Here is a 24,744-nt window from a genome sequence, read left to right on the forward strand (position 1 = left end):
CCTTCATCTTCAAAGCTAATCTAAATCTCCGCCCTATTAATTCTTTGTTACGTATGTATCCATACCAACGGCTTACACCGCATCCCCATCTCAAACTGAAACTTGCAAAGAATCCGACCCCATCCCATGCCGCCCCCCTTTCCTTTCCCATACCAACAGAAGACAAAACAAGATCCAACAATCCAACATGCACATGCAGATCATAACACTATCAACATAACTCTTGTTATAAACTATACGGAACAAATATAGCTATACTTCTGTCATAATTGACACCATAAATTATCCCCAAAGCTTAGCTCAATTAACTAATAACTATGCACTCCGTCCATAGTAAGCTAGATCTAGTCACGTGATATATCGATAAGCAACCTAACCCCCCAGCAACCACAACTCCGCCCGCCTCCTCCCCCGATAAGCAATTTTCATTTTCTCCGACGACCCGACTGCGACCACACACCTCAAACATATATACAACCATCGCTGCGGGCAGCTACCTACTTTTCCTATTCACCTTTACATCTACACCAAGAAAAAAGAATCATAATATAAATCGCAACAACCATGGTCCAAGGATCCCTCAAGAAGAAGCCCGCGGGCAACAGTGGGAATCTTGTGAAGCGGTATGTCGATACCTATTTACTTACTCATCCATTCATCCAATTATCTTTCTATGAATGAGATATAAGGGATATCTGAATATATACATACAACACAAGAAGCGAGCTAATCTCTGAAAATCGTGTGCAGTCCCTCAGCCCTCGGGCCCAAGCGCGGACCGAGACAAATCGCACCTAAGAAGACGACGTTGGTTAAGCAGCAGAAGTTGACTAAGGTATTTTCTTTCCATTATTCTCTTGGTGGTTAGTATTTGTGGTTTAGTAATGCTAATCATGGGGCTATGTGTGTAGAAACTCACGGCGGGATTGGTGGCCCGGACGGAGAAGAATCTTGCAGAGAAGGCGGGACATTTGGAGTTGTTGGCGGGAGGAAAGAAGGATAAGAAGAAGGATACTAAGGGAAATGTGAAGAAATAGAGAAGGGGGGTACAATTATGGATTCTGTGATTAAATAGAGGGAAGGAGGTGTTGCGATTGCTGTTGCTATTACTTCATTCTGTTCAGTATATGATTAATGAACATACGATACCCTTTTACACATTACTGCAAAAGTTTCTTGCTTGTCTATATTTGAAAGTAGAACCGAAATTGAATGTAAAATGAAATCTAAAACTATGTATGAGAAAGATGACATATACACAGCCCAAATAATAATTATATCCACGAAAATTAGCACGGATCATCACTCATAATAACGCAAAAGTAGAGGAGACGAGACAAAAGTTACATCGCTTCAAAGGGTATCTCAAATTCAGTATCATTCCATCCGCCGTCTTTTTTGTGTTGTTTTCTCCAGGTCGACTCGTCTAGGCGTTCTTGCCTAGCTTCGCAACACAGGTCGGGGCACCGGACTGCTCGACCAGCTCTTGGCCGCGATCAATCCACCTCCGGAATCCCTCGTCGGTAGGGTCGACTGGGAAGTCATCCCACACGGCATTCTCGGCATCGGCATATGTGTTCCAGATGCCCTTGGGAACATCGGCGGCGCACCAGGAAGGAAGCTTGGCCAGAACGCAGGTGTAGTAGACGTAGAGAATCCGGCAGAGTAGGTCAACCCGATCCACGTAATGTTGCTTACTGGGGTCGGGTTCGCGACCGCCGTCACCGAGACGCCGCCACCAGGAGACTCGCCAGCGGAGGGTAAGCAGGATATGGCCGAGCTCGCTCAGGAAACGCAGGTGGGTTTCTTGAGAGATCTGCTTCCACTTGATGTTGTAGAAGTCGCGTTCCAGCTTTCGGAATCCCTCTACCTCGAGCATGCGGCAGATGATGCGAGACAACTGTGCTGCAAGGAGAATTTCGCGACGGTCCTCAGGGTTGTTGATGTCCATGGTTCTTTCCTGGCCTCCGGCTTGAAGAGGAACGAAGCTGTAGCTAGCACGGCTAGGCATGTTGTTCCATTGCGAGAGTAAGGACTGTTAAAGTCAGTAATTGTTCGCATTAAGTAGACGTCAATGATCACTTACATAAACGTTGTTCATCGGGTCGCAGTCTTTCACGCATGTGAGCCAGTTCTTGGACTTGTCCTTCGATTCGACAATGCGCCGATCAATGAAGTCGAGAAAGTTGGACTTTGAGTTGCCATTGTACTCGCTGAGTCCGCGGAGGAACTTGTAGGTCTCCCCGAGGTCAAGGACATAGAGGGATCCCCAGGATTGCTTGGCACGGATGTTGAATCGACCTTGTCGCTCACCGAGGAATGTGATCAGATCATTGAGGTCGAACTCAGAAGGAATGTCCATCCGGATGCGTCTAGCACCATCTGTGGTAGGATGGTTGATGGCTCGTTGAGCTGGGTGTTCGTTAGCAACGAGGACCAATACAAGTGGCGTAGAGATCGCAACATACAAACATAGTTACATGTACCGTACTCGACGATGTTGGCAAAGCAGGCGCGTGCGCATGGCTGCTCGTGGAGCGTAGGGCGGCAAGCATCGCACGGGGCGTTGCCATCACACTTGCAATTTCGTTAGATGCAAATCTTGAATTAGATCGGCTGAGTGCATACCTTGCGCTTGTTCAGTCGACACTGGACACACGTGTCCTTGTTCTTTCGTCGTAGTCCAGCATTAGCCCTGCCGACCATGCTCAGAGGGCCCTTGCGGCGCGCTCCCCGTGGTGGTGATATGAAATCTGCCGAAGCAATAGATCCTCCTTGGCCGTCTTCCTGCACGATCTGCAAAGGCTTGGGCAGGTTCTGGTCCAGATGCACGCTTGAGTTACGTTGCTTGCGCTTTCTGACCGTGGCCACTGTCTGTAGTGCAAGAGCTTGTGGCCGAGCGGGCGCCCTCTGCGCAGATGACGAGGCTCTGGGTCTTGCAGAGACTGGCGTGAAGTAGGCCTCCGATGGGTCTTCACTGACCATGAAGGCGGTCGCATTTTGTAGGGGTTGAGAGGTCTCCGAAGAAGTGCACTCCTTCTGTGTATCTTTCCAGAGTCCATTGTCTTCGAGTTGGCGATCGGCAAAAGCGGGGATCTCATCGTTGCTAGCGGGGTATGGTTCGTAGACGCTGGGAAAATCTCCAGAAACCGAAGAACTCTCCGATTTGTATTGCAAGCCGTCATGCTGAGTTCTCTCCTCCTTGAAGAATGTCGCGTCCTGGGGGATCGACAAGGATGCAGGCGATGTCATGTTGGAAGACAGCTGAGACTCCAGACCTTCAAGCCAGCGAGAATCCAGTGATCGCATCGAACCCTGGTAGTCGCGGATGTGTCCTGGACGTTTGGCAGCTGATTGCAGACCCATCGACAGAGATACTGGGGTCTGATTAGGCAGGTTGTCCGTGGGAGCGGGCGCAGTCGGTGCCGTCCAAGTCTCAGCGGTCGAGAAGGGGAATGCCTGGGGAATATTCTGGAAGGAGAGGAACGGATCGGGAGGAAGATCGGACAAGCCCTGTCCCTGCGGCAACTCTCCGGTATCCTCTACAATAACCGTGTTGGTGGAGGCAGGCTCCTTAGCATACGGGTACATAAGGGGAGCCTCCATGGGAAGGCCAGCCGTCATGGCGTTGAACAGTTGAAATGGCGGCCATGACTCATCCAGCTGGAAATTGTCGTCGGCGGAAGAGGGCAGCGTCCTCGGGCTGATCGTACCACTCACGGTGCCTTCGATAGGACCGTCGTTGATGCTGAACTTTCCGGGGGAAGTGGCACCATGTTTGCTGCTGCACGGGGAGGGGTACCTGTCAGCGGGAAGCTCCAAGGTTTAGGGAAGATGAGACGAATCGCACCTGCTCTCACTACCTCGATAATCGCCAGCATGACCTACCACCGGGACGGTGGATTGGTCCCGCGACAGCGGACCACGAAGGTTGCTCAGATCCACGACATCCGCATCGCCTGGACTCGAGTCCTGGCTCGCATCCCACTCCAACGGTTGGTCGTAAGCGGAATAGATCGGAAAAGTATCTGATTGCCAGTTATCTAGAATTTTGGGGTCGATGCCCGCAGCCGTGCCAGTCGTCCCGCAGTCCATACAGGGGGCCAGATGGAAGGGGGATGGTGATGTAAGAAAGACCTTTTGTGAGAAGCCGGAGCAGGTCTTTGGCGCGTTCCTGAGTCTGTTGGGAACCGAAGCGGGCGGTGGGTTTTGGGTGGGTTTTGGCGGAGGTTCGGAGTTATGTAGTAGTTGGTGGTGGTGGTGGTGATCGGGAAGAGGGGGAAGGACCGCTAGATATATAAATGGAGATGATGAGCGTAAAGGCGATGATGAAAGTGATGCACGAAGCAGGAGTGAAAGGGAGAAGATGGATAGTTTAGTCAGTGCTGAACTGACGAAGCGAGCAGAAAATCGGCGTCCGTGGCTGACTGACTTGGACCGACTGGGTTGGCGCTGCTTGGTCTTCCCCACCAAATATTTTGCGACGATCGGCCTCCGAGGTGCTGCTTGCATTAAACATACTTGGATTTATTCTACTAATTCTACTAATTCCTCTTGATAAGTTCCGCACTGACCAGGTCCGCAATACGCACGAGCTGGGTTCCTCCTCCACGGCCTCGTTCATCGATGGCAGCTGCCTGCCACTTGACTTGTTCTATCACATATCATAATTAATCTTAATCTATCTTGCAGCTGGTCCAGCGTCTATCCCTGACCATGATGAGGGGATCACACACACACCCCCCTACTACGTACACCTCTCTATCTATTCATGTCCGTCGGAGTTTGATCCTCAGGGGTCCTCCCTACAAACCAACGCGGTACAAAGAGGGGTCAAGCCGTGGATCGTCCCCTCGCGCCTGAAACTACTGCAACCTACGATGAACAAGGAGGACCGACGGACACAACGACCACTTGCAGCCATTCAGCCAGTGCAAGGTGCATACACTCACACACACACTAACACACTACTGACCACCCCAATCCTGGTTGGTGAGTGATAGCGTTTATGGCCCAACATGACAGTCGAGGATTACGCGAGAAAATCATTTCCGTTGAAACCGACTACGGGGGGCTGTCCTCCGCGGATGGATCGATATTATTGCTAGAAAAGGTCGGTCCAGGTGCCGGTGGTCAGAGGGGGCTGTTTGACTCGCGGCTACCACGGAGTAACCACAACGCCATGGAGCAAAGCGTGGATAGAACAGACCCGCCGAGAGGAATGATTGGCAACTTGGCGCCGGTGGGATGGGACCGTGGTTGCTTTTGCAACTAAGAATAAGGCGCTCCTGAGCAATCAGCGTGTGTGGTCCTGCGGCCTAGCACAGTAGTCCTGATTCTTATTCTAGAAGCCTGTCCATGGCTGGTTGGGAAGTGGTGGACGTGGGTTTGCATTTCCCGTTCAGGATTCGCATATAAAAATTCATAGTGTGGCCCCATCAGGGTCTGGAAAGAAAAGAAAAATTTTTAAAAGACAAAGAGCAAAGAAAACCTAAACAACCAACAATAATCACTAATAATCAGTAGGGCACGGGACCACTCTAAGCCTGCAATAGCCGCACACACCCGTGTGCCATTCTGGACTTTTGTGTGGATAGATAGTTAGTATTACTAGATGGGTGTCGTGATAATTGTTCTACCGATTATTCATGAGTGATGTGCAATAATTCATCAATCAGTATGATCATCTTACCTAAGAATATGCATACACACATGACCTCTCTTACCCCGAAGAGTTCAAAACCCTCCGTAGATAAGCCAACAGCACCACATGGTACAATGATGCCAGGATCTATGTAAATATGTGTGTGTCTTAATGTCCCCTACGTGAAGAAGTATGCAGACACTAGGGGTCTTCAGTGCATATGTACGGAAGAGTAGCATTCCCTTGGTATCCCAACTGATTGGTGACCCCAATCTCCCTATCGGATTTACCTGGTCTTCTGCCGTCTACCTTATTGTAGTCTAATCTAGGATATCTGAGGCAATCGTTGTGTTGCATTGAACGTGCGCCGCCTGATGATGCTCTTGTTTCCTTTCTTTTTTTTTTTTTTCCTCTCCCCCCCTTCTTTGCTTTTTGCGCCGAGCCCCATAGTCAGTCACCTTGCCTGCACCTCCTGGTGCCTTACTCTACGGGGTATTTTCCATCATGCTCGGATCACCCTCTTATCCTACTAGACATCTGGCTAGTTCGTAGTAGTTTAAAGCCATGACCGACATAGTGTCGTTTCACAGGGAGGCCCCGATGAATGCCCTACCTACTATTGACATGCGACGGGGATACTATTCTTCAGAGATCTACTTGACGAAATCAATCTATTATCTAAACAATAACCCGAATCACTTCTTCTTTACTCCTCAGCTGACCGTCTCACTGCCGAGTTCTCAGGCCGGACGAATTCCCTCCTTGGAAATGCACCCGTTCTGGATGGTCCGATTCGTCTTCTTGAAATCCCCACGAGGTGTGACTTAATCGCAGGCTTTGCTTTTCCTCACCGCAGCCTCTTTTCGGCGTCCCTCGGCTGGTCTCCGTCCCGTCCTGTCACATACTGTAATATTACGTGCTTGATACTTTCTATACCATGTTCAATCACTGTTCCATACCCGTCCGGTCACCGTCATAACGGAGGCTCGCAACCACAGTTGACGTCTTCAGAGCAACGCCCCCCCGCAGCACAACAGCTTCACCGTGACCGAAATGGAGATGGAGGCCAGATTCTCCCCGGTTTCTCTTCGAGGTCGGGGTAAACGGTGATCGAAAATGGCTGTCGGGCTCAACGATTACCCAGCTAAGTCGTCCCTATAAATACCGGGGGGATGGAACAGCTGGCAGATGTTGATCTGGAGAAGCAATTATCATATATCATAATACACTATCACTGCAATACAAACTGCAACTTGAACCCTGAACCCGAGTCCAAGTCCCCGAGCCCCAAAATAATCCCAGTGCGGATCCATCCACTTTTTTTTCCCATCGGAGAAGAGCGAAAAAAGAGTGCAACGCGCGTGCGTGTGAGAGAGAGTGTGGGAATCTGAGAGAAGAAAAGAAAAAAACAAAGCTGGGAAATATTAGGTCGCTGCTTTTGTAAATTCCGATTTCAAAAGTCCGAAGCATCAAATTCAATCAATCAATCAATCCAATCCAATCCAGTCCATCCCGATTCCAGAAAAGAAAAAGAAAAAGAATATACCATTATTCTTCTCTTATTGCCCAAGACGAGTCAAAAACATCTACTAGATCTTCCTTCATCATGCATATATTGGTATGTTTTTATTGCTTTTGCTTTTTTAACATCTTCCATCCTTGTCATCATCAATTGAACTTTACATGTGCTGCCCAATGTCACCGCTTCTTTGCCAACCCCCATGTTCCCTACGTACCTACCTGTCTACCTGTCTACCCTCCCTCCGTATACGGAGCACGAAAGCTACATGACTAGTCTCAATTAGCTAAACAAACACACACATGGAGACACACACTAACACAAAAACAAAATAATCAGGTAGTCAACGATGACGGTCCGCCGTCCAGACGCCTCTCCCCATACATCGAGCCACTAGTGACGGCACTCGAGTCCGCCGGCCACCGCATCTCCGTGGCCATTCCCGCCGCCTCCCGCTCCTGGATCGGCAAAGCCCATCTAATCGAAGCCTCACTCACAGCCACTTATGTCCCACCCGCTGCCTTTCGCGGTGATGGCACATGGGATGAATCCTTCCAACAAGATCCCACCACAGAAAACAACAACAATGTTAACGACTGGGTGATCATCACCAACGGCACCCCAGCCAGCTGCGTCCAACTCGGCCTCCACAACCTCTTCCCCGACCGTGGCCCCATCGACCTCGTCATCTCCGGCCCCAATCACGGCCGCAACGCCTCCACCATCTACAACCTCTCCTCCGGCACCGTCGGCGGCGCCCTGGAAGCGGCTACATGCGGGAAACGCGGCATCGCCATCTCCTTCGGCAGCAAAGATGAACAGCCCCTAGATATCATCCACGCTGCGGCTCGTCTCGCCACTAGAGTCGTTAACCATCTCATCCAGAACTGGGATGACCAGGTCGAGCTGTATAATGTGAATGTGCCCATGCGCCTGGACGTCGAGTCCCGTCCGGTCTTGTGGACTCGCACTTACCCGTATTACTGGGCGAGAGGGTACTTGTATTCGGAGGTCTCTGGGGAGAAGGCTGCGCCTGTTGTTGGTGTCAATGGACATGCTGCTGCTGATGCTGCTGCTGCTAATGGGGATGAGGAGGAGGAGCAGCAGCTCACGAATGGTACTACCACGAAGACGGTCACACCCAAGAGTGAGGGTGGTGGTGGTTTGAAGAAACGTAACTTTGCCTGGGCGGCCGAGTTGTCTGATATGAAGAGGGCGTTGCAGGAGAGTCCCGAGGGGACGGATGCTCATACGGTTTTGAGTGGGTGTACTAGGTTCGTTTACCCCCCACGTTTCCTTTCTTATTCTTGCTTGTTTTGGAATCTCTCTTAAGGATAAATGCTAATAATAATAACGTGTAGTGTCACCGCCCTCCGCGCCAACTTCTGGCATGTTCCTGGCCTGGAAGGGCAATTGCTGCATCTGGATTAAAATCGAGTTTGATTCATGCATGATGCGTGTGCGTGTGCGTAACGCAAACCGGAATGGAATAACGACCCCTTGTAGATTGAAGATGATGTGATAAGGAGACTTATGTGTCTTGTCTGCTTGTTACTATCTGGTTTACTACTACTACTCCTACTACTTACTACCTTAGATACCCGCAAAGGTTGTGTTTGTTACTACTTATGTTCCCTGAGAATTTGGAATACAATATATGATTGATTTGCTATTTTGTTTGTCATTTTTATAGTTTTGATGTGGGCCACGTGTAGTTAGATGGCGTAGACTGCGTTGATTGTATTTGTTTGTTTTTATCATGTGTCTGTCATATGTACATGGGACTGAGTGGATACGGGTTTAGTATGTCTGTCTGCGTGTATGTATGTATATGGTATTATGGACGCCGCAGATGGCGCGAATATGGAGAAACTGTCATGTCGTGGCTCAATAGAACGAAGATAAGAATATGTGGGGGTGGAAAGTGTAAGGGGAAAGGGGGATCGTATCGTATCATGTGGTCATGTGAAGGGTTGACAAACGCCCACAAAAAAAAGGCAGACAAGATAGATGAAAGAGTAAAAGACGCAGACGCAAATACGATAAGGAATAAGAACAGGATTGATCGACGTATCCACCACATCAACCTAACTCTAAATCGCGCGTGCGGCCTCGCCTGCGCCACTGTCCACCACGGATGCCTGCTCAGCACGCATCTTGCCCTTGGCCGGTCCGCCCTCGCCGACGCCCATTCTCCGCGCCACGTAGCGTTGTGCAACCAGCCCCGCAGCCAGGGACAGGCTCTCCTCGATCCACTCGGCCGCCCATTCTCGCGGGTCGACGCCGCCGCTCTCGATGATGTCGGCGATGTCGTCGGGGATGGTGGTACGAGGGACGCTGGCGTCTTCGGACTCAGGGTCCTCCACTGGAATAGCGGGGGTCTCGAGCCAGTCGATCCATTTCTGAGGAATGGCCTGGGAGAGCGTGTGGAAGGCGACGCCGTGGATGGGGTCGTGGAGGTACAGTGCGAAGACGACTTCTTCCTCGGCGGCTTCGGGCACGTCGACAACACCTGCTGGGGTGGCTTGGTCGGTTGTGGGGCCCGCCTGGAAGAGTTCGGTGGAGGTGGTCTGGCTGATGGCCTGGATCGCGAGGAAGATGTCGCTGCTGCGAACCGGGTTGGTCTCGCTCAGATCTTGGGTAGCTTGTTTTGCAGCCGCTTCGACGCCGCCCTTGGCCGAGAAGTACTCAGTAGCGTAGGCTTCAGCGCTGGCCCGCGCAAGCTTGGTGGCCTCGACTGTGCCTCGGATGGCCGACAGAGTGCGAGGGCTGCCGGGCGTCACGGTGCGCCACCATGGGCCATCATGCCAGCCCGGGCCAGAGAACTGGGCGCCGCCGATATCCAGTCCGCGCTTCGGGGCTGACTCCTGACCCCGCTGGATGACAAGGAGATCCCCGCCTTCGACCTGCGCCATCACGCGCGAGAAGACCGCGTACACCAGAGGGTCGATGCTGGGGTAGCCAGACAAATCATGTGTTACGTGGATTTGAAGACGTTCATGGGACGAGATGGGAGGGGCGAGCGTGTGGATGAAAGAGGTAAACGTAGGAATAGCCATGTTGCGCAGCTCCCCACCTGGTGGTTTGTCGTTAGTGATCTTTCATAGCGAAACAAGCCCGTCTGGAGAAAACATACCTAGGTCCTTGAGAGCTCCCACATTGCCCTGAATCTGCTGAGCCCACTTCTGAGCCTCTTCATTCTGCTGGATCTCCTTGACTGCCGCCTCAGCCTGCTTCATGGCAGCGCTGGCGGTTGCAAAGATACCACCCCACCATCCACCGCCACCACCGCTCGAGGCAGGTTTCTCCTGAGCCTCTGGCTTCTCAGTCTCCGGCTTCGGCGCATCTGCAGCCTTCTTCTCTGTAGCGGATGCTCTGGTGCTCTCTTCCGACTTACGGGGCGCCTGTTTCTCTTCACTGGAACGGCCGGTGGAGGGGGTTGTGGCAGTGGCAGCCGGTTTGGGCGACTTGATGGTAGGTCTGGGTTCGTTTGTAGACACGCGCGGGGTGCCTGGGCCACTGCTGGGGCGCTGAGTGGCTAGGCTGTCCAGTTCTGCGAGGATGTCCTGCTCGGACTGTGCGGTAGTGGGTTTGGGAGCCGCCTTGGAGGGCTGCTGCTCGGGGGCAGAGTCGACACCCAGGTCGTCAAATTGAGCGAGCAGCTCATCGCTGGTGGGTTTTGAAGACTTGGGGCGCATCGTGCAGATGGTAGCGATGCCTTATGAGTGAGGGTATGTTATATTGATTGATGGCGGGCAGGTATAACAGTCAAGAAGAAGGCAATAATATCGGGGAGGAATGGACGGCAAGCTGGAGCTCTGGGGAATCCGAGGTTGGGCGGTGGAGCCCGGATGACCTGCGCCAAGGGCCCAGGAGGCGTTAGCGGGTGAAGTATCTTTCTTACTCTACTTTTGGAGGGATTCGTCCAATGCCATACTTACTCTAAACTATAGATGGCGGGTGGCTTTCTCGCAGTGGCTTTTTGTCTCACTTGAATCGACTGGCGAGAATCGTCGACGCGTGTATACTAGAAGCACTGCAGGATACTGCAGTCGCAGCAAACTAAGCTATAAATAGATATTCGACGGACAATCCAACTAGTAGTGCATTGCCCACGTTAAAATATATATATATATGGTCAACTAGCTAGTTATACTACTTACATAGCAGATCATGGAGCCACCATTTATACGGTACTACCAACTAACTTGATTTTGCCTATCGAGTGTAATCTACTGATTCATGATCAGCCACCCCCTCAAGTTCCCATTTATATATCCACTTCAACAAAGTACACCTCCCGACGACATTATGGTAATACTAGCATCGTAGTACTATTAATACTGGCAGTCACACCCGATAACCCACTTGACAATAGCTTATATATAATGCTGAGCGGGACGGCAGCTGGTGCTTTTATAAACATGCATTACCTGCTACCTAATAATGCAAGAGAGTCCAAGCGACACCAATAGTACCTCCTGCTAACCTCACAGCAAAAGAAGCAAAGGCATCCCCACCTCACTCCGTCCTGCATATGAAAATTCAAAACCCAATCCTCAAACAAACAGACCGCCGCTATATCCATTGCGCAACATGTGTCTGTATGTACGGCCAATATCCTCAAAGATATTTTACCTATCTGACTTCATGCTCGACACGAGTTATGATTAGATGTTTAACGTAGGGGTATGTGAGTGTCAGCGCTGCAAGTCGATCTTCCATGAGTTTTCACCCCCTTGCTTGCCAATATCCGGAAGGAAGACAACATCCTCGCTCAGTTTGTAGGTTTGATGACCCAGCAGCAATCCTGTTACCGGAGACGGCGCTTCTGCCCCAGTCCTTCATAGTCGAGGGATGAAACACGCTTTGCGTGCTAGCATTACAATACGCTGCCGCGTGGCGGCTCCCTGTGATTCAATATCAAAAGAATAACAGCGCGCGTTACTGGGAAAAAAAGAGAGCACGAAAGCAGTGTCAGGCTATCTATGATGTGATAAATATAACTACGTCTCAGAATATACAATATGCTTCACAACAAGCTTTAAGAGGGTGCGCCTGAAGTATATCGACGCCATAAAAATGTATATTAGGCCAAGAAACTCAATACCTCAGTAGCAGGGATATGGCGAAATCTGTATCATTGAGCCGGTAGTTTCTAGAAAATATGATAATTTCTCCGGTTGTTAAAACGCCATTGATTGCTACAGTGATATTATGGACCATTCTAAACATTTTGCTGAACAATAGCGATGGGACAGACAGCAGAAGATTTCCGGGGTGGTGGTGTTATGCCTGATAAGACCGGGAGATAACACAGGGATCAATTGATTAGGAGCAGCCCGAATCAGTCGAGGTGAGCTGGATATTAGGTCTAGCTTGCGCTATAATAACAATAGTACCATCATAATAATACTTTGTCAATGATAATGATGAGTGTGAGGAAGACTGGGCCCACCATCGCCTACGCAGCTACCTAATGATCATGTCAGAACCTGCCAGAACTCGATCATTTCCCCCGCTCGTCTCATTTCATAGTATGCTTTCAGCATGAATTGTTACCGAGACATTCCGTGATGGTTCATCAACCACTGGCAATTTGACTGGTCGCTCCCGAACACCATCAGCCCATTTGCCCACATTGCCCTTTGTTTTGGAAAACAGGAAAAGGTCATTCGATCCTTTCCAGCTTAATGTATAGCTATGATGCATGGGAAGGGAATATTCTGACTATTATTGACTAGAGAATTTTGTCCCTCAATAAAGTACCGTAGTAGATGATGTCACGTAGACGGGGTAACAATACCGCCCCATGACTCAGGCAGGTACACGGTCGATGAATGTCCATCTATCAGGTTGGCAACCCGAAAGATGAGACCAAGTTGACGCCAACTGTGCTGTGATCTACCCCCGGTTCCCCAGGTGGAGTTGACGGATACTGCGATAGTCAATACTTTACCTGAATCAGGGGTACTTTTTCTCTCAAGAGTAGCCCCTGATAGAAAAAGGGAAAAAGCATCCCTCACCATCAACAAGTCCATCTTCAGGGCGCTCAAGGTATACCTCCGACCTGGACTACAGGACTGGGGGGGTATTGTCCGGTAACAGACCAGCAGACCACTGTGATTATTTTGATTGGCCTGATCAAGACTACGGCGTCTGCGTGACGGGGATCTATCCGGAGCTGGTCTTTTTCCGGGCGGATCAGAGCCCCAGATTGGCTATTTGGGTGGGTCCATACAGTAAAATAAGGTAACTTGCGTATGGCGCGTACCAAGCACCAAGCGGTGCCGATACCAACCCAGTGCGAAAAGTTGATTGCAAAGGGCAGTCCGGCCAGGTAAGGTAAGTAAGTGTAAAGCTCAAGTACTTTCTTTACTGGGACTTACTATTCCTACTAGATCGCTTTGTGAAGGCGACCTGCTGCCTCTACAAACTAAACTCCAAGTCTTTCCCTTCCTTTTCTCCCCCCAGCATTCACTGCGTCTAAACATCCCACAATCCTCTTTTGCTTGCCTCTTCTTGCCCGCTTCCCGTGTTGGTGCTGGGCTGTTGGTGGTGTTCCTCGTGGTTAATCCCTCCCCCCTCCGAATCTTCTCCCTTTCATTCTTCCTTTTCCTCCCTCTTTCGCCATCTGCCCGTCTTCCCCCATTCCGTCAAGACATCATAGTTCCACTGCTACGGAAAGCTTTAACACTCCCACCCCCAGCTCTTTTCTTCCTCTCTACAGCATACATAACCTGCCATCTATCTCAATCCCTTCATCTGGTGCATTCTATCTTCTCTTTCTAGATCTCTTGCTTCTGGTTTCTTGGTTTGTTGCCGGCGCTGGCAGAACGCATAGTTTTTCTGCTTACCCGCTCGGCTTCCTACTTTTCCTCTTCAAGAACTACGAACCTCTTAAACTATCCCTGCCAACCGTTCGCGGCGTCCACCGTGGTTGACTCTGCACAACAACCACAATACTTCTGCTCTATCGCGCTCCTCAGAGGGCGATCTTTTCACATCTTCAAATCTTGTTCCTCTCCGTTTATTGGAATCACTGACGCGATTTTCTCTCGCCCAAAGGTATGTTACATATCACCTGCCTGACCCATACTACGCTCTACTTGTGCCTGCCAAAGCCATGTCTGCCACGTTTCTGTCAACGTCTTGGTCCATCCTCCAGTGGAGAGCAGCCCAATTCCTCATGCATCTCACTTGTCTCGATTGCTCGACCGTGTTTTGGTTTCCCCTTTCCCACCCTTACGCTCTCGGGGCTCTGGTGTAGAAGATTGCGCTGCAGTTACTTCTGGCGTCTTGGCGCCGCAAGCGAACTTTTCAGCCGGAAGTTAGTCGACTAACACTATAGCCAGATCCCACGTTGGGCCCCTCGAAGGAGGATCAGATATCCCTTTCGCTAGTATTCTCACATCCTACTACTTTCTATCTGACTACTTCTTCTCCTCACCTTCTTTTTCTGTCCATTATGGCTCCGCTTCCTCATAACGAGGCGGAACTGGACAGCCATACTTCGGACTTGGCCAGCCAGGACTCTCCGCTGCGCCGACAATTCTCCGAGCCATTACACGCTCACTCTACTTCTACTCAGGCGTCTCCATCCCCTTCTCCCATGACGCACAAATCTAAATGCTCTTGGTGCGGCAAGGAATTTGAGTCTGCCAATGATTCCAAGTCGCAATATGATGCTCTTAAAGAACATATTGCTACCGTTCATCCGCAGATTGCCAAATTCTCCATGTATGAGGGTGCCGACGAAGATGAAGAGTCTCAACTCCACGAAGCCGACCCTCAAGCAGAGGACAATACAGAGGTTGCGGCCGAGAGTGAAGCGGATGACGAAGAGCAAGATGAAGCCGCTGCAAATGGCGTGACTGAGGTGACGGAAGCTTACGATAACGACAAGGACCAAAGCGTCGATGGCGATGAAGCTGACGGCCCCGAGGCTGACGCTCTTTCTAACCAGCTTCATGAGTTCTCTCGCGGTCAAGACTCAGTTTCGTTGGATCAACGTCTTCATAATTTGTGGAGTGTCAATGATATCCGTAAATTTTCGGAAGACTATGACGAGAAGTCGTCTGACCTAGACCACTCCTGGTCCATGGTGCTCCGGGGCCCGAAACGCGCACAAAAACGTGAAGGCAACGAATTTGCTGAACGGCCCGGACCGTACAAGCAGGTGAAAGCTGCCAAAGGGGAATTCCTAGAAATGACTCCCCTAGAAGAGTTTTTGGCGCCGCTTCGGGACCCGGAGCACCGCTCGACCGAAGAGCTGTATGCTATCACGGAAAACGTGGCATATGCCTTGAAAGCGTGGCAGGACGAGTATATGGCCATAGAAAAGCTGCACAAGGTAGCGACTCGCCATAATGCCAAGCCGACCAGCGACCCGAGGAAGTTGCAAAGGCCTCAAGTATTTGAGGATAAGAAGGAAGCCATGCTCTACGGCTACAAGTACGAGGCCAAGGAGGATAAAGTGGGCAACCAGAACCCATTCACGCAGGGCGGGTTCAAGCCAACGCCCGCTCAATTCCGAAAGATGACGGCCAAGATTGGTCCCAATCATCCTAACCCGGATGGCTGGCGCACCATCGTCAAATTCGGAGTCGAGCACGTGCCGAAGTTCCAGAACCCTCCACGCGAGGAATTTGTTGGCAAGGCCACGCGCAAGCGCAGGGCCGCGGAGCTGGAGGCGGCTAACCGAGAGATGGCAGCCTCTGGCTCCGAAGAGCCCACTATCGAGACACCGGCTCAGACTGACACCGAAGAGTATGGCCCCAAGCGGCGCACACGTGGCCGTCGCCCTGGCACCGAGATGGACGAAGCCCAGGCATCCGCGACACCCCCTCGGGGTGCGGTTCGGGGACGTGGAAGTGGCCGCGGCCGCGGTAGAGGCGCAGCTCGCGGAGGTGGAGTCATTGCTTCGACGGAGATATATCAGCCGGTGGCTGCTGCGACCTCAGCACCACGGCCGTCATCTGGACGAGGGGAACATGTGGCTAGCTCCCTTCAGGCACGACCTGCCACTGCCCAGTTGGCACCGATCGAACCGGCACCTAGTAGCACGACGCCTACGCCTCCCGCAAGCATCCAAACCGGCAGCACACTGGAGGATGGGGTGGATCCCGCTGAACAGGCCCGGCGACAAAAGATTGCCAACTCAAAGAACCCGAAGCGAACAGAGGCCATGCTGAACCACTGGGCACGTTTCAACCGCGAGGGTCGCGTGCGCAATCCCAAACGCTCCAAGGCTCAAATTGAGGCCGACCGCGCGGCGGAGGCTGCTCGGAAGGCATCTGAGCCCCCGAAGCCGGGAAAGATCAAGAAGAAGCCGGAGGGCGGGGTGTATGGGGAGCCTGCGCGACCTAACGCAGGGCTCGCGCCCGCACCTATGCCTGCATCGACACCTTTGGCTCCTGGTCCTCCTGCGCATCATCAGCTCGCGCCGATTGCTGCACCACGACCGTCACTTACGCCATATGCTCCTATCGATCCTCGAGCGGTGGCACCATTCCCAGGGCCTCATGGTCTTTTACAGCAAGCGCCGCTGCAGCCGTATCGCACACCATACCCGGAGTACTACAGTCCTTATGGGGCGCCTGCGCCTGGGCTGCCACCATCGCATCCGCGACCTGCGTGATCCACCCTGGCTTGTATCCTAATTTCGCTCGTATGTATTATTGTGCTTTTGTTTCCTGTGATTAGTGAGCGTGCTTTCAGCGACAGGCGTCGGGGCTTTGCGATCCGTGGTTGGTTGTGAATATTGCCAACCAGGTAGGATGTACATTGGGCATATAAAAAGCTGTATTATACATTAATGCCATACCTTTATTCAGCTATCTCAGTTCAAGTAGATTATAATACTGATGATAATTGTATACTTGATGGGATGGATGACGCAGGTCACATGATGAGCTCCACGTGACGCAACACTTCAACTCCGCGCTGGTCGGCGACCAAGTGAGCTGCTTCACCAACCCATCACTTTTCTTTCATTTCACATCAACACAGACTCAATCAATATGGGTAAAAAGAGACGTGGTCCGACGCTGGATGAGCTTCTGGCTCGTCCATGGTGCTACTATTGTGAGCGCGACTTTGATGATTTGAAGATTCTCATATCTCACCAGAAGGCCAAGCACTTCAAGTGCGAGCGCTGCGGGCGCCGGCTGAACACTGCAGGAGGTAGGTCATCCAATGCGCCGTGGCGATATTTACTAACAGCACAGGGTTATCGGTGCACATGAGTCAGGTCCACAAGGAGCAACTTTCGGCAGTCGACAATGCTCTTCCCAACCGATCCAGCCTCGACGTCGAGATCTTCGGCATGGAGGGCGTCCCGGAAGACATCATCCAGTCGCACAACCAGCGCGTAGCCACCCAGTTCCAACAGGCAGAGGCCGAACGGCAGGCCGTGACGGGCAATCCGCCTCCGGGAACCGGCGTTGGCGGACAGCCAGCGAAGAAGCCCAAGCTGGAGAGCGTGTCGGATCTGAAGAAGCGACTGGCGGAGCACAAGGCTAAGAAGGCGGAAGCACGTACTGGAGGCAGTAGTGGTGAAGCTACTCCAGTGGGCGCAGGACAGACCCCGACTATGGGCGGATTCGTGAGTATTCTCTCCCACAACATTAGTGACGCGACTAACAATGAGGCAGGGCCAGCCTGCTCCTGCTGCTGCTGCTGCTCCCGCCGCTGCACCCACCACCACCTCACAGTTCTCTTACCCTCAACCCTACGGCACTGCCTCTCCTTATCCTCAAACCGCCAGCCCTGTTTATCCCAACTTCTCCCCGGGACAGCCCCAGTTCCCTCCAACCGCACAATACCCTCCGGCGGGATATTCACCACAGCCGTTCCAGGGTACGCCGGCGGCATCGTTTGGAACGACTCCCCCAGCATTCCCCGCACAAACTCCCGCAACCCACACCCCTCCGCAGACGGCCGGGGCATTCCCGCCCCGGTCGGGCAGTCTGCCTATGCCTCCAGGTTTGCCGCAGCGACCGGCTGTGGCAGCGCCACCGGTCAACGCGTATCAGATGCAGCAGATGCACATGGGCCAAGCGCCGGCCTTGAACGGAGGCGAGACGACACAAGCGCCTGATACAATCTCGACATCGGTGGACGATCTCATCTCGGGGGCCGCGAAGCAGGCGGAGACCACAGCAGACAAGCCCAAGAGCGAGGAGAAGCCCAAGAAGGACAAGTCGAAGGCAGTACGACTGGTTTACTCGGATAATGAGACGAGTCCAGAAGAGAAGATGGCACAGCTGGCAAGGTACGCATTTGTTCCCGAACAGAAGGGCGAGACGGTTTTGGAGGAGGTACCGGCGTCGGTGGTGACGGGCACGACGCGCGAGATGGATACGGTGGAGGATGCAGCGGATCGGTAGGCACCAAGCCACCAGCCACCCGCCAGACAGGTATAACAGCTTTACGAGCATGCGAATACATGGAGGGGCAGCGACAGAGACAGAGACAGGGGATCGGATCAAGCAGCTAAGTTCAGTTTCTTGCACGATTGGAAATGTCTCTTACAGTGTAGGGCGGCGAGCGACACGAACCGTAGCATGGAGAGGCAGACAGATACACAGAAGGGGACAGACGGAGTCAGAAAAGAAAGAAAGAAAACTGTAAGTTCAACATCGAGCAGGTAGGCTACATACAGACTACTACTACACCAATAATGAAACAGCTTAGCTATCTGTATACCCTGTAATGAACACATCATCATCATCATCAGCATCATCCATTTATTTCATCCACATAACATAAATAGTAGTAACCTATGTCATACACCTCCATCTCATCTCCCACTTACATCCTCCCTCTTACCCAGCTAACTAACTAGCTACCTAACTAGGCTAGCTAGTTAATTAGCACTAAGAAGTGCATTCCCAAAAACCACCCCCCCAAGGACCGCCACCACGCCCAACCCCGTAGGAACCCCCTTCCCCGTCTTAATCGCCCGAGGGATCGACGCACCGCCGAGGATAATCGAGGCCAGAAGACCGATCTCTGCCCCGTAGGGCTGGTTCGCGCGCAGTCGGAGGTACGAGAGCAGGTACAGGAAGGAGACGGATAGTCCGGCGATTAGGGAGGGGAGGGAGCGCGCGCGCAGGTAGCCGGTTATGCCTCCGATGGAGGTGAGGATTGTGAGGAGGGCTGCTACTTTGGTTGTTGTTGTGGTGGACTAGTTCATGGTTGGTTGTTAGTTTGGGGGGTGGTAGGATTGGGTTAGAGGGGGAAGACGTACCATTGTGGTTTTGGGGTTGTGTTGGTGGGTGGGTGGGTGTTTGGTGTAGATGTGAGGTGGTGGTTGTGAGTAGCTATGTAATACGGACTGGGATGATGGCATGATCTAGCTGGGGTAGTACCTAGGTAGGTAAGGTAGGCTAGTGTAATTTGTGGATGCTGATTGGTTGGTTGCTTACACTACCATCTATATACTCTCTGCTATGTATTCCATGTACAACTTACCACTTTAAAGTATATATCACTTTCATGTCCATTCTATCATATCATATCATATCATATCATAATATCACATCATATATATGCATGCATGCACCGTACCCCAAACAATGAATCAATCAACTTTTCTTTTCCCCTGCCCTCTTCTCCCCTCTTCATATATTTACCTCCCCCCAATAGCTCCATACCCTCCCTCCTCCCCCTCTCCCTCCTCTTCCCCCTCATCACCATTAACTCCCTCTGCATCATCCCCCTGCAACGCATTCTCCTCCCCAATCCACCCCACCGGCACCGCACTCAACATCCCAAACACCCCACACACCCACCACGGCAAAATCCCCCAACCCCTCTTCACTCCCCACGAATACGCCCCCCCAATCACAGCAGGTCCCACCGCCCTCCCCACAGCACTCACACTCGTACCAACCCCATTCAACGTCCCCAGTACACTCATACTACTCGCCGAGTTCGTCAACAGAATCGTCGTGCACGGGAACCCGAAAATCGACGCAGCCAATTTCCCAAACATGAGCAAGAAAATGGCCACATTGCGCAGCCACGGAACCGGAAGGAGCACCGTGAATGGCGTGAGCATGTAGATGACCGGGAACACGCTGACCACGGCTTTCAGGCAGTTGAGTACGCCGAAGCGGTGGGCGGCCCATGGGAAGATCAGGAATTGGATGAACATGCCCAGGATGCCGATTAGGGTGTAGTAGATGCCGATGGTTTGGGAGTCTATTATCTTCCATTTAGTATGGGGCGGTGAGAGCTGAGACGGGGTGGGGATGGGAGGACGTACCGATGCCGAATCCACCAGTGAATTTAAAGGGCAGCTTCATGTCGGGATTACCATCGTATTGCTGCACCGGGCTGTGTAGAAAGACAGGCAGGACGGAGTCAAAGGCCATGGCGTGCATGGACATGAGAGCGTAAGCGAGCAGGACGAGTCGGGATTGCGGGGTGAAGATCTCGGCCCAGGTTGGTTTGGCTTTCTTTGCTGCTGTTGCTGGACGAGTAGTAGTTGACTGAGGAAGCAATGCTTCTCGTTCTGCATCCGATGCATGAGACTCTGACTTGTTCTTCCGAGACGAAGTACACGAGCTAGTCAATGCCTCCCCAACAACCAACCCATAGTCACGTTGATGTTTCTTCGCCGCCAGCGTTTCCTATACATCCACATTAGCACATCACCCCCTTCAACCTCCCAAATAGACACAAACATACATGCAAAAACAACCATCCCGTGGCAATCCCCACGACAAAAAAAGCCGCGGCAGCAATATTCGGCAACGCAAACGGCCAATTCCTCAAAAACTCCGACCCCCCAAACAACCCCGGATGCTTCTCCGCGGGCCTTGCCAGCGCGCCTCCAAACGCCGGACCAAAAATACTCCCGATCGTCCACACCAGCGGCATGATACTAAACGCGCGGGGCTGGAGTTCCTTCTGAGGAACCATTTCCGCGACCATGGTGCGGATGATGCCCACGTTGCCGTTCATGAGACCCAGCAGGGCGCGGGAGACGACCAGCATGGAGAGGGACGAGGAGAAGCCGAAGAGAAGCGAGAAGACCATGGTGCAGGTGAGTCCGACCAGGATGATGGGCTTGCGGCCGAGAGTGTCGGAGAGGGTGCCCCAGGTGACGGCCATCAGGGCCTGCGAGAAAGAGGTCACCGCGCTGGTGATGCCGACCCATTTGGCGATTTCGGATTTGGGGACCCCGACGTGGTCGATCATTTCGGGCTGTACATTTTTAGTTTTGGTTTTGGTTTGGAGTTGGGGGGGAATGGGGGAGATGTACCAGGTAGGGAAGGACGGAGGTCAAGACGACTGTTTTTGTTGTATATTTATTAGAAGTGATTGATTACTGAGAAGGTATGTTGAGTGGACGTACCCGGCTCTGCGAAGCGACATATTGCTATGTATATCGGTCAGTATACCGCTATAAACTTAGGAGATTTGATTTGCAGTACATACAGAGAATGACCAGCTGCCGAACAGGCAGCCGGGCGGGTTTCTCCAACATGGTGAGCAGACTACCCCCAAAAATATTTTGAAGAGAGGAATGAAAGAAGAAAAGAAGAGGGAGAGGAAAAGAAAAAAGACAAGAGTAAGACTCAACAAGCAGCGCGTGTGACCAGGGCCAACCAACTAATCGGCACTCGGCAGTAGAAGACAGTCTTAAGACACGCTAAGCAGGCCCTAAAATGGCGAATAGCCTCGCGGTGGGTCGATCGCCGGCGGGGAAAGTAAGCAATCAATCACTTGAAGATAATCGGTAAGCAATCAACATGCCCGCTTCTAACTGCTATCTCTCTACTTAATACTACTCCGTACTAATCTCCCGTCTCATGCTCTCCAACTGTCTCCAACGAAAGAATGACTTTGAAGACTTGCACATACACCAATAAGACATACATACATTCACACTCTCCTTCCTTGACTCCCTTGCTCCAACGGCAGTCACCTGGCATCCGCCAATCGGCATTCATCTCCAATCACGTCCATCTGACTCACTGCAGTAGCTTCGTTGCAGCTTCAATGCGCTCAATGATAATCGCGCGCCATTTCTAGACCTCGTTAGCCGCTGAAATTAATCAGCTACGTAAATCTGGGTTACTCACCTGAGAATTCAGCAAATCACCCGCTTCCAAGCTCTCCACCAATCCTGGATACGTCGCGCCCGAGTATCCCGTCCAGATGCCTGGTGCAAACACTACGTGCTTAAACCAGCTGCGTCCATCCAGACCCGGCTGGTACAGGAACTGCCGTTCAATCCCCTTGTACTTGTCGTTGACGATGCGGATCTGGAAGTAGAGCCGCACCTTCCTCCACCAGTGGTACCACGGCACATCGTCGCCCAGCTGCTCAGTCAGATCCGCCGCATAGGCGTCGAATTTCGCTGACACGGCTTGGAACTTAGCGATCGCTGCGTCAAGCGGCCCAAAGTCGAACGATGCTCCCTCGGGGAGTTGCTTCGCCGCCGGCTTGATCTTGTCAAGATACTTCTCCAGGCCCAGCGCGTAGTCCGTAGCATTAAAGGCGATCACCGGCGTCTCCACCAGCTTGGCCGCTGCCAAAGCCCAGATCTTGGTGGTTGTCTCATGGTACTTCCAGCTCGGGTCGCCGAACCGGTCCATCCAGTCGAAGCTGTCGTAGTTCGAGTGGTAGTGGTACACTGGGTCCTTCGGACCGCGGCTGAATCCAAGGTCGTAGCTCGCCACACCAGCAAAGTCCTGGAAGGCCGTAAAGTCACTGCCACTACCCATGGTGGCAATATCACCGTCCCAGAGGTCCCGGACGGTCTGCCCAGGCACAGTCTGGTTGGGTGACTTCACCAACCCGGTGACCTCGTAGATCAGCTTGTTCAACAGCGGGCTGGCCCTCGGGCGCAAGCTCGTTCCTGACGCTGCCACGTCCACGTTGAGATAGGCAATGTTAGCCTTGGACAACCAGGGGAGCTGCTCCTCCACCCACTCGGTGGATCCGAGCAATCCGTACTCCTCGCCGTCCCAGCTGGCAAAGACAATAGTACGGAGCGGCTTCCACCCAGCCTTGAGCGCCTCGCCGAAGCTGCGCACAACTTCGTTGAGAGCGGCAGACCCGCTGTTCGGATCTCCAGCGCCGCCGGCAATCCAGGCATCACGGTGGTTGCCCATGATCACGACCTCATCCGGGATGGCTCCCTTGATGACACCAATGACGTTCCACAAAGGAGTCGTCACGTACTCCTGCTCATTGTACAGATTGATCTGGACATCATCCGGGGTCGGGCCAATGTAGTACTCGACGCCCTTGCTGCCCAGCTTACCGCCCTGCCAGTATTCGTTCAAGTCGGACGCCTTGGGACCGTGACCGTTCAGGGCCTTAAGCAACGGCACCACCTCCTGATACGAGATGGGCAGGGAGGGAATCAAGGGAATAGACTCATAAGGATCCTGACGATCACATCCCGGCTTGGACGGGTATCCGGGAGTAGTCGGGTCACCCGGTGCGATACCTACTCAGTCAGCTCTATCCAACAACCAAGCGGGAAGATAGGATAACTTACTCAAAAACTGGGTACTTCCTCTCTGCACAGCACTCGGGTTCCTAGCCGGGCCCTCCGGATACGGAGCATATCCATTCTCCTCGATAATCTCCCCATCGGACTCGGGATCATCATACAGGATCACCCCAGACATACCGAGTTCCTGCGCTCTCTTGACCTTCAATCCGCGGAAGATCCGTCCATACTTGGCAATAGCAATCTTGCCTCCCAGACTGACATTCCGATCCACGAGGTCCTGGAAGTCATCCACAGTACCGTAGTTCACAAATACATACGGCGCTGTGACATTCCCACTGGCCGAGTATCCATGAAACACAGGCACGCGGTTAGGCAGCCCACTGGTGTGGTCCTCCTCCAGCACGTCCTCTTCCAGGGTTGCCTCGAATACGACCTCGTCTTTCTTCAGCAATGCCAACCGATGATCCACAGGGTAATTGAGGAAGATATCATATGCCACGATCTCAGTCTCAGGGACCCCGAACTCAGCCCAGCGTTCCTTGGTCCAGACCGCCTGGCTGAGGTTCTTCCCGGCCAGGTGCGGACCAGCGGTGTAGTAGGTGCTCCATTCGCGAGCCTTCTGGGCGCTCGGGGTTTCTTTCAAGACAGCTTGGAGCTCAGCGTAGCTGAGGCCATGGCCTTCAGGCCAGGAGGAGTGGGGGAAGGGATTCGCCCAGGGGAGGTAGCTCCAGATGGAACCGTGAGCGCGGGGGAGGAGGGCGGTGGGGGTCAGGAAGAGACAGAGTGAGAGGGTAAGAATGGAGGTGAGAGTGATGGTACAGAAACGGCGGAGAGAGTGATGTGGGTAGCGGTGTCGATGGGGGCGGACGCCGACCGTGGTGAGGAGAGGCGTAGATTCGCTGGGCATGGTGGAGTAATGATAGGCATCGGCCTTTTCCCGCATTTCGGGGGGCATGATTGGGATACTAGATTAGAGATAAATTGGGATACTATCCATCTCATGAAAGAGGGGAGATGGAAGTGTGATGGAAGAGGAAGAGTCAGAGAGAGATGGGAGGTGAGGAGTAACTAGCAGCAGCAGTAGTACTTTCTCACTAT

At 52.4% G+C, this 24,744-nt stretch overlaps 9 protein-coding genes across 9 annotated transcripts; 5 read left to right on the forward strand and 4 right to left on the reverse strand.

Moving 5' to 3' along the window:
* The first annotated feature begins 432 nt into the window (after positions 1 to 432).
* On the forward strand, positions 433 to 1,104 carry BO85DRAFT_451917 (DUF2462 domain-containing protein). The gene is made up of 3 exons (XM_025660702.1): positions 433 to 623; positions 751 to 835; positions 912 to 1,104. Exons 1-3 carry the CDS (start codon positions 565 to 567, stop codon positions 1,035 to 1,037), a joined length of 270 nt encoding a protein of 89 aa, XP_025512938.1. The 5' UTR covers positions 433 to 564; the 3' UTR covers positions 1,038 to 1,104.
* Positions 1,105 to 1,192: 88 nt separating this feature from the next.
* Positions 1,193 to 4,479, reverse strand: BO85DRAFT_402886 (uncharacterized protein). Its single transcript, XM_025657208.1, has 5 exons — positions 3,851 to 4,479; positions 2,629 to 3,784; positions 2,469 to 2,577; positions 2,087 to 2,412; positions 1,193 to 2,035 (listed from the first exon to the last, which is right to left on the reverse strand). The coding sequence occupies exons 1-5, from the start codon at positions 4,093 to 4,095 to the stop codon at positions 1,427 to 1,429; spliced, it is 2,445 nt and encodes an 814-aa protein (XP_025512939.1). The 5' UTR covers positions 4,096 to 4,479; the 3' UTR covers positions 1,193 to 1,426.
* A 74-nt stretch (positions 4,480 to 4,553) lies between these two features.
* On the forward strand, positions 4,554 to 5,473 carry BO85DRAFT_451918 (uncharacterized protein). Its single transcript, XM_025660703.1, has one exon. It carries the CDS (start codon positions 5,009 to 5,011, stop codon positions 5,273 to 5,275), a length of 267 nt encoding a protein of 88 aa, XP_025512940.1. The 5' UTR covers positions 4,554 to 5,008; the 3' UTR covers positions 5,276 to 5,473.
* A 1,777-nt stretch (positions 5,474 to 7,250) lies between these two features.
* BO85DRAFT_499529 (5'/3'-nucleotidase SurE) lies at positions 7,251 to 8,775 on the forward strand (the record flags this gene model as incomplete). The annotated part of the gene is made up of 3 exons (XM_025664072.1): positions 7,251 to 7,262; positions 7,503 to 8,437; positions 8,525 to 8,775. The coding sequence occupies 3 exons, from the start codon at positions 7,251 to 7,253 to the stop codon at positions 8,592 to 8,594; spliced, it is 1,017 nt and encodes a 338-aa protein (XP_025512941.1). The 3' UTR covers positions 8,595 to 8,775.
* Positions 8,776 to 8,849: 74 nt separating this feature from the next.
* On the reverse strand, positions 8,850 to 11,097 carry BO85DRAFT_426513 (DUF5427 domain-containing protein MTC1). The gene is made up of 2 exons (XM_025658117.1): positions 10,300 to 11,097; positions 8,850 to 10,239 (listed from the first exon to the last, which is right to left on the reverse strand). Exons 1-2 carry the CDS (start codon positions 10,859 to 10,861, stop codon positions 9,257 to 9,259), a joined length of 1,545 nt encoding a protein of 514 aa, XP_025512942.1. The 5' UTR covers positions 10,862 to 11,097; the 3' UTR covers positions 8,850 to 9,256.
* A 3,112-nt stretch (positions 11,098 to 14,209) lies between these two features.
* Positions 14,210 to 17,001, forward strand: BO85DRAFT_470843 (uncharacterized protein). Its single transcript, XM_025662428.1, has one exon. The coding sequence runs from the start codon at positions 14,632 to 14,634 to the stop codon at positions 16,801 to 16,803; it is 2,172 nt and encodes a 723-aa protein (XP_025512943.1). The 5' UTR covers positions 14,210 to 14,631; the 3' UTR covers positions 16,804 to 17,001.
* A 144-nt stretch (positions 17,002 to 17,145) lies between these two features.
* Positions 17,146 to 18,888, forward strand: BO85DRAFT_470844 (putative C2H2 finger domain protein). The gene is made up of 3 exons (XM_025662429.1): positions 17,146 to 17,348; positions 17,393 to 17,769; positions 17,819 to 18,888. Exons 1-3 carry the CDS (start codon positions 17,186 to 17,188, stop codon positions 18,551 to 18,553), a joined length of 1,275 nt encoding a protein of 424 aa, XP_025512944.1. The 5' UTR covers positions 17,146 to 17,185; the 3' UTR covers positions 18,554 to 18,888.
* Positions 18,889 to 19,797: 909 nt separating this feature from the next.
* Positions 19,798 to 21,906, reverse strand: BO85DRAFT_499533 (MFS transporter; the record flags this gene model as incomplete). Its single annotated transcript, XM_025664073.1, has 6 exons — positions 21,615 to 21,906; positions 21,532 to 21,555; positions 21,439 to 21,467; positions 20,862 to 21,380; positions 20,437 to 20,803; positions 19,798 to 20,372 (listed from the first exon to the last, which is right to left on the reverse strand). Exons 1-6 carry the CDS (start codon positions 21,661 to 21,663, stop codon positions 19,798 to 19,800), a joined length of 1,563 nt encoding a protein of 520 aa, XP_025512945.1. The 5' UTR covers positions 21,664 to 21,906.
* Positions 21,821 to 24,735, reverse strand: BO85DRAFT_90633 (M28 family metallopeptidase). The gene is made up of 3 exons (XM_025665774.1): positions 23,689 to 24,735; positions 22,262 to 23,637; positions 21,821 to 22,207 (listed from the first exon to the last, which is right to left on the reverse strand). Exons 1-3 carry the CDS (start codon positions 24,599 to 24,601, stop codon positions 22,151 to 22,153), a joined length of 2,346 nt encoding a protein of 781 aa, XP_025512946.1. The 5' UTR covers positions 24,602 to 24,735; the 3' UTR covers positions 21,821 to 22,150.
* Between the last annotated feature and the right edge of the window lie 9 nt (positions 24,736 to 24,744).

This window comes from Aspergillus piperis (genome assembly GCF_003184755.1).
Source record: "Aspergillus piperis CBS 112811 unplaced genomic scaffold BO85scaffold_17, whole genome shotgun sequence".
Lineage (NCBI taxonomy): Eukaryota > Fungi > Ascomycota > Eurotiomycetes > Eurotiales > Aspergillaceae > Aspergillus > Aspergillus piperis.

What these genes read in the sequence shown, in the direction of transcription:
- BO85DRAFT_451918 (XM_025660703.1), top strand. Translation starts at nt 5,009, where the DNA reads ATGGCCCAACATGACAGTCGAGGATTACGCGAGAAAATCATTTCCGTT.
- BO85DRAFT_402886 (XM_025657208.1), bottom strand. Translation starts at nt 4,095, where the DNA reads ATGGACTGCGGGACGACTGGCACGGCTGCGGGCATCGACCCCAAAATT. An exon ending in GTCGACTGAACAAGCGCAAG is followed by an intron (nt 2,578 to 2,628) that starts GTATGCACTCAG and finishes CGAAATTGCAAG; the next exon opens with TGTGATGGCAACGCCCCGTG. An exon ending in ACCCGATGAACAACGTTTAT is followed by an intron (nt 2,036 to 2,086) that starts GTAAGTGATCAT and finishes TGACTTTAACAG; the next exon opens with TCCTTACTCTCGCAATGGAA.
- BO85DRAFT_426513 (XM_025658117.1), bottom strand. Translation starts at nt 10,861, where the DNA reads ATGCGCCCCAAGTCTTCAAAACCCACCAGCGATGAGCTGCTCGCTCAA. An exon ending in GGGAGCTCTCAAGGACCTAG is followed by an intron (nt 10,240 to 10,299) that starts GTATGTTTTCTC and finishes ACAAACCACCAG; the next exon opens with GTGGGGAGCTGCGCAACATG.
- BO85DRAFT_451917 (XM_025660702.1), top strand. Translation starts at nt 565, where the DNA reads ATGGTCCAAGGATCCCTCAAGAAGAAGCCCGCGGGCAACAGTGGGAAT. An exon ending in AGTGGGAATCTTGTGAAGCG is followed by an intron (nt 624 to 750) that starts GTATGTCGATAC and finishes AATCGTGTGCAG; the next exon opens with TCCCTCAGCCCTCGGGCCCA. An exon ending in AGCAGCAGAAGTTGACTAAG is followed by an intron (nt 836 to 911) that starts GTATTTTCTTTC and finishes CTATGTGTGTAG; the next exon opens with AAACTCACGGCGGGATTGGT.
- BO85DRAFT_470843 (XM_025662428.1), top strand. Translation starts at nt 14,632, where the DNA reads ATGGCTCCGCTTCCTCATAACGAGGCGGAACTGGACAGCCATACTTCG.
- BO85DRAFT_90633 (XM_025665774.1), bottom strand. Translation starts at nt 24,601, where the DNA reads ATGCCCCCCGAAATGCGGGAAAAGGCCGATGCCTATCATTACTCCACC. An exon ending in AGGAAGTACCCAGTTTTTGA is followed by an intron (nt 23,638 to 23,688) that starts GTAAGTTATCCT and finishes CTGACTGAGTAG; the next exon opens with GTATCGCACCGGGTGACCCG. An exon ending in GTGATTTGCTGAATTCTCAG is followed by an intron (nt 22,208 to 22,261) that starts GTGAGTAACCCA and finishes AACGAGGTCTAG; the next exon opens with AAATGGCGCGCGATTATCAT.
- BO85DRAFT_470844 (XM_025662429.1), top strand. Translation starts at nt 17,186, where the DNA reads ATGGGTAAAAAGAGACGTGGTCCGACGCTGGATGAGCTTCTGGCTCGT. An exon ending in CCGGCTGAACACTGCAGGAG is followed by an intron (nt 17,349 to 17,392) that starts GTAGGTCATCCA and finishes CTAACAGCACAG; the next exon opens with GGTTATCGGTGCACATGAGT. An exon ending in CCCCGACTATGGGCGGATTC is followed by an intron (nt 17,770 to 17,818) that starts GTGAGTATTCTC and finishes ACAATGAGGCAG; the next exon opens with GGCCAGCCTGCTCCTGCTGC.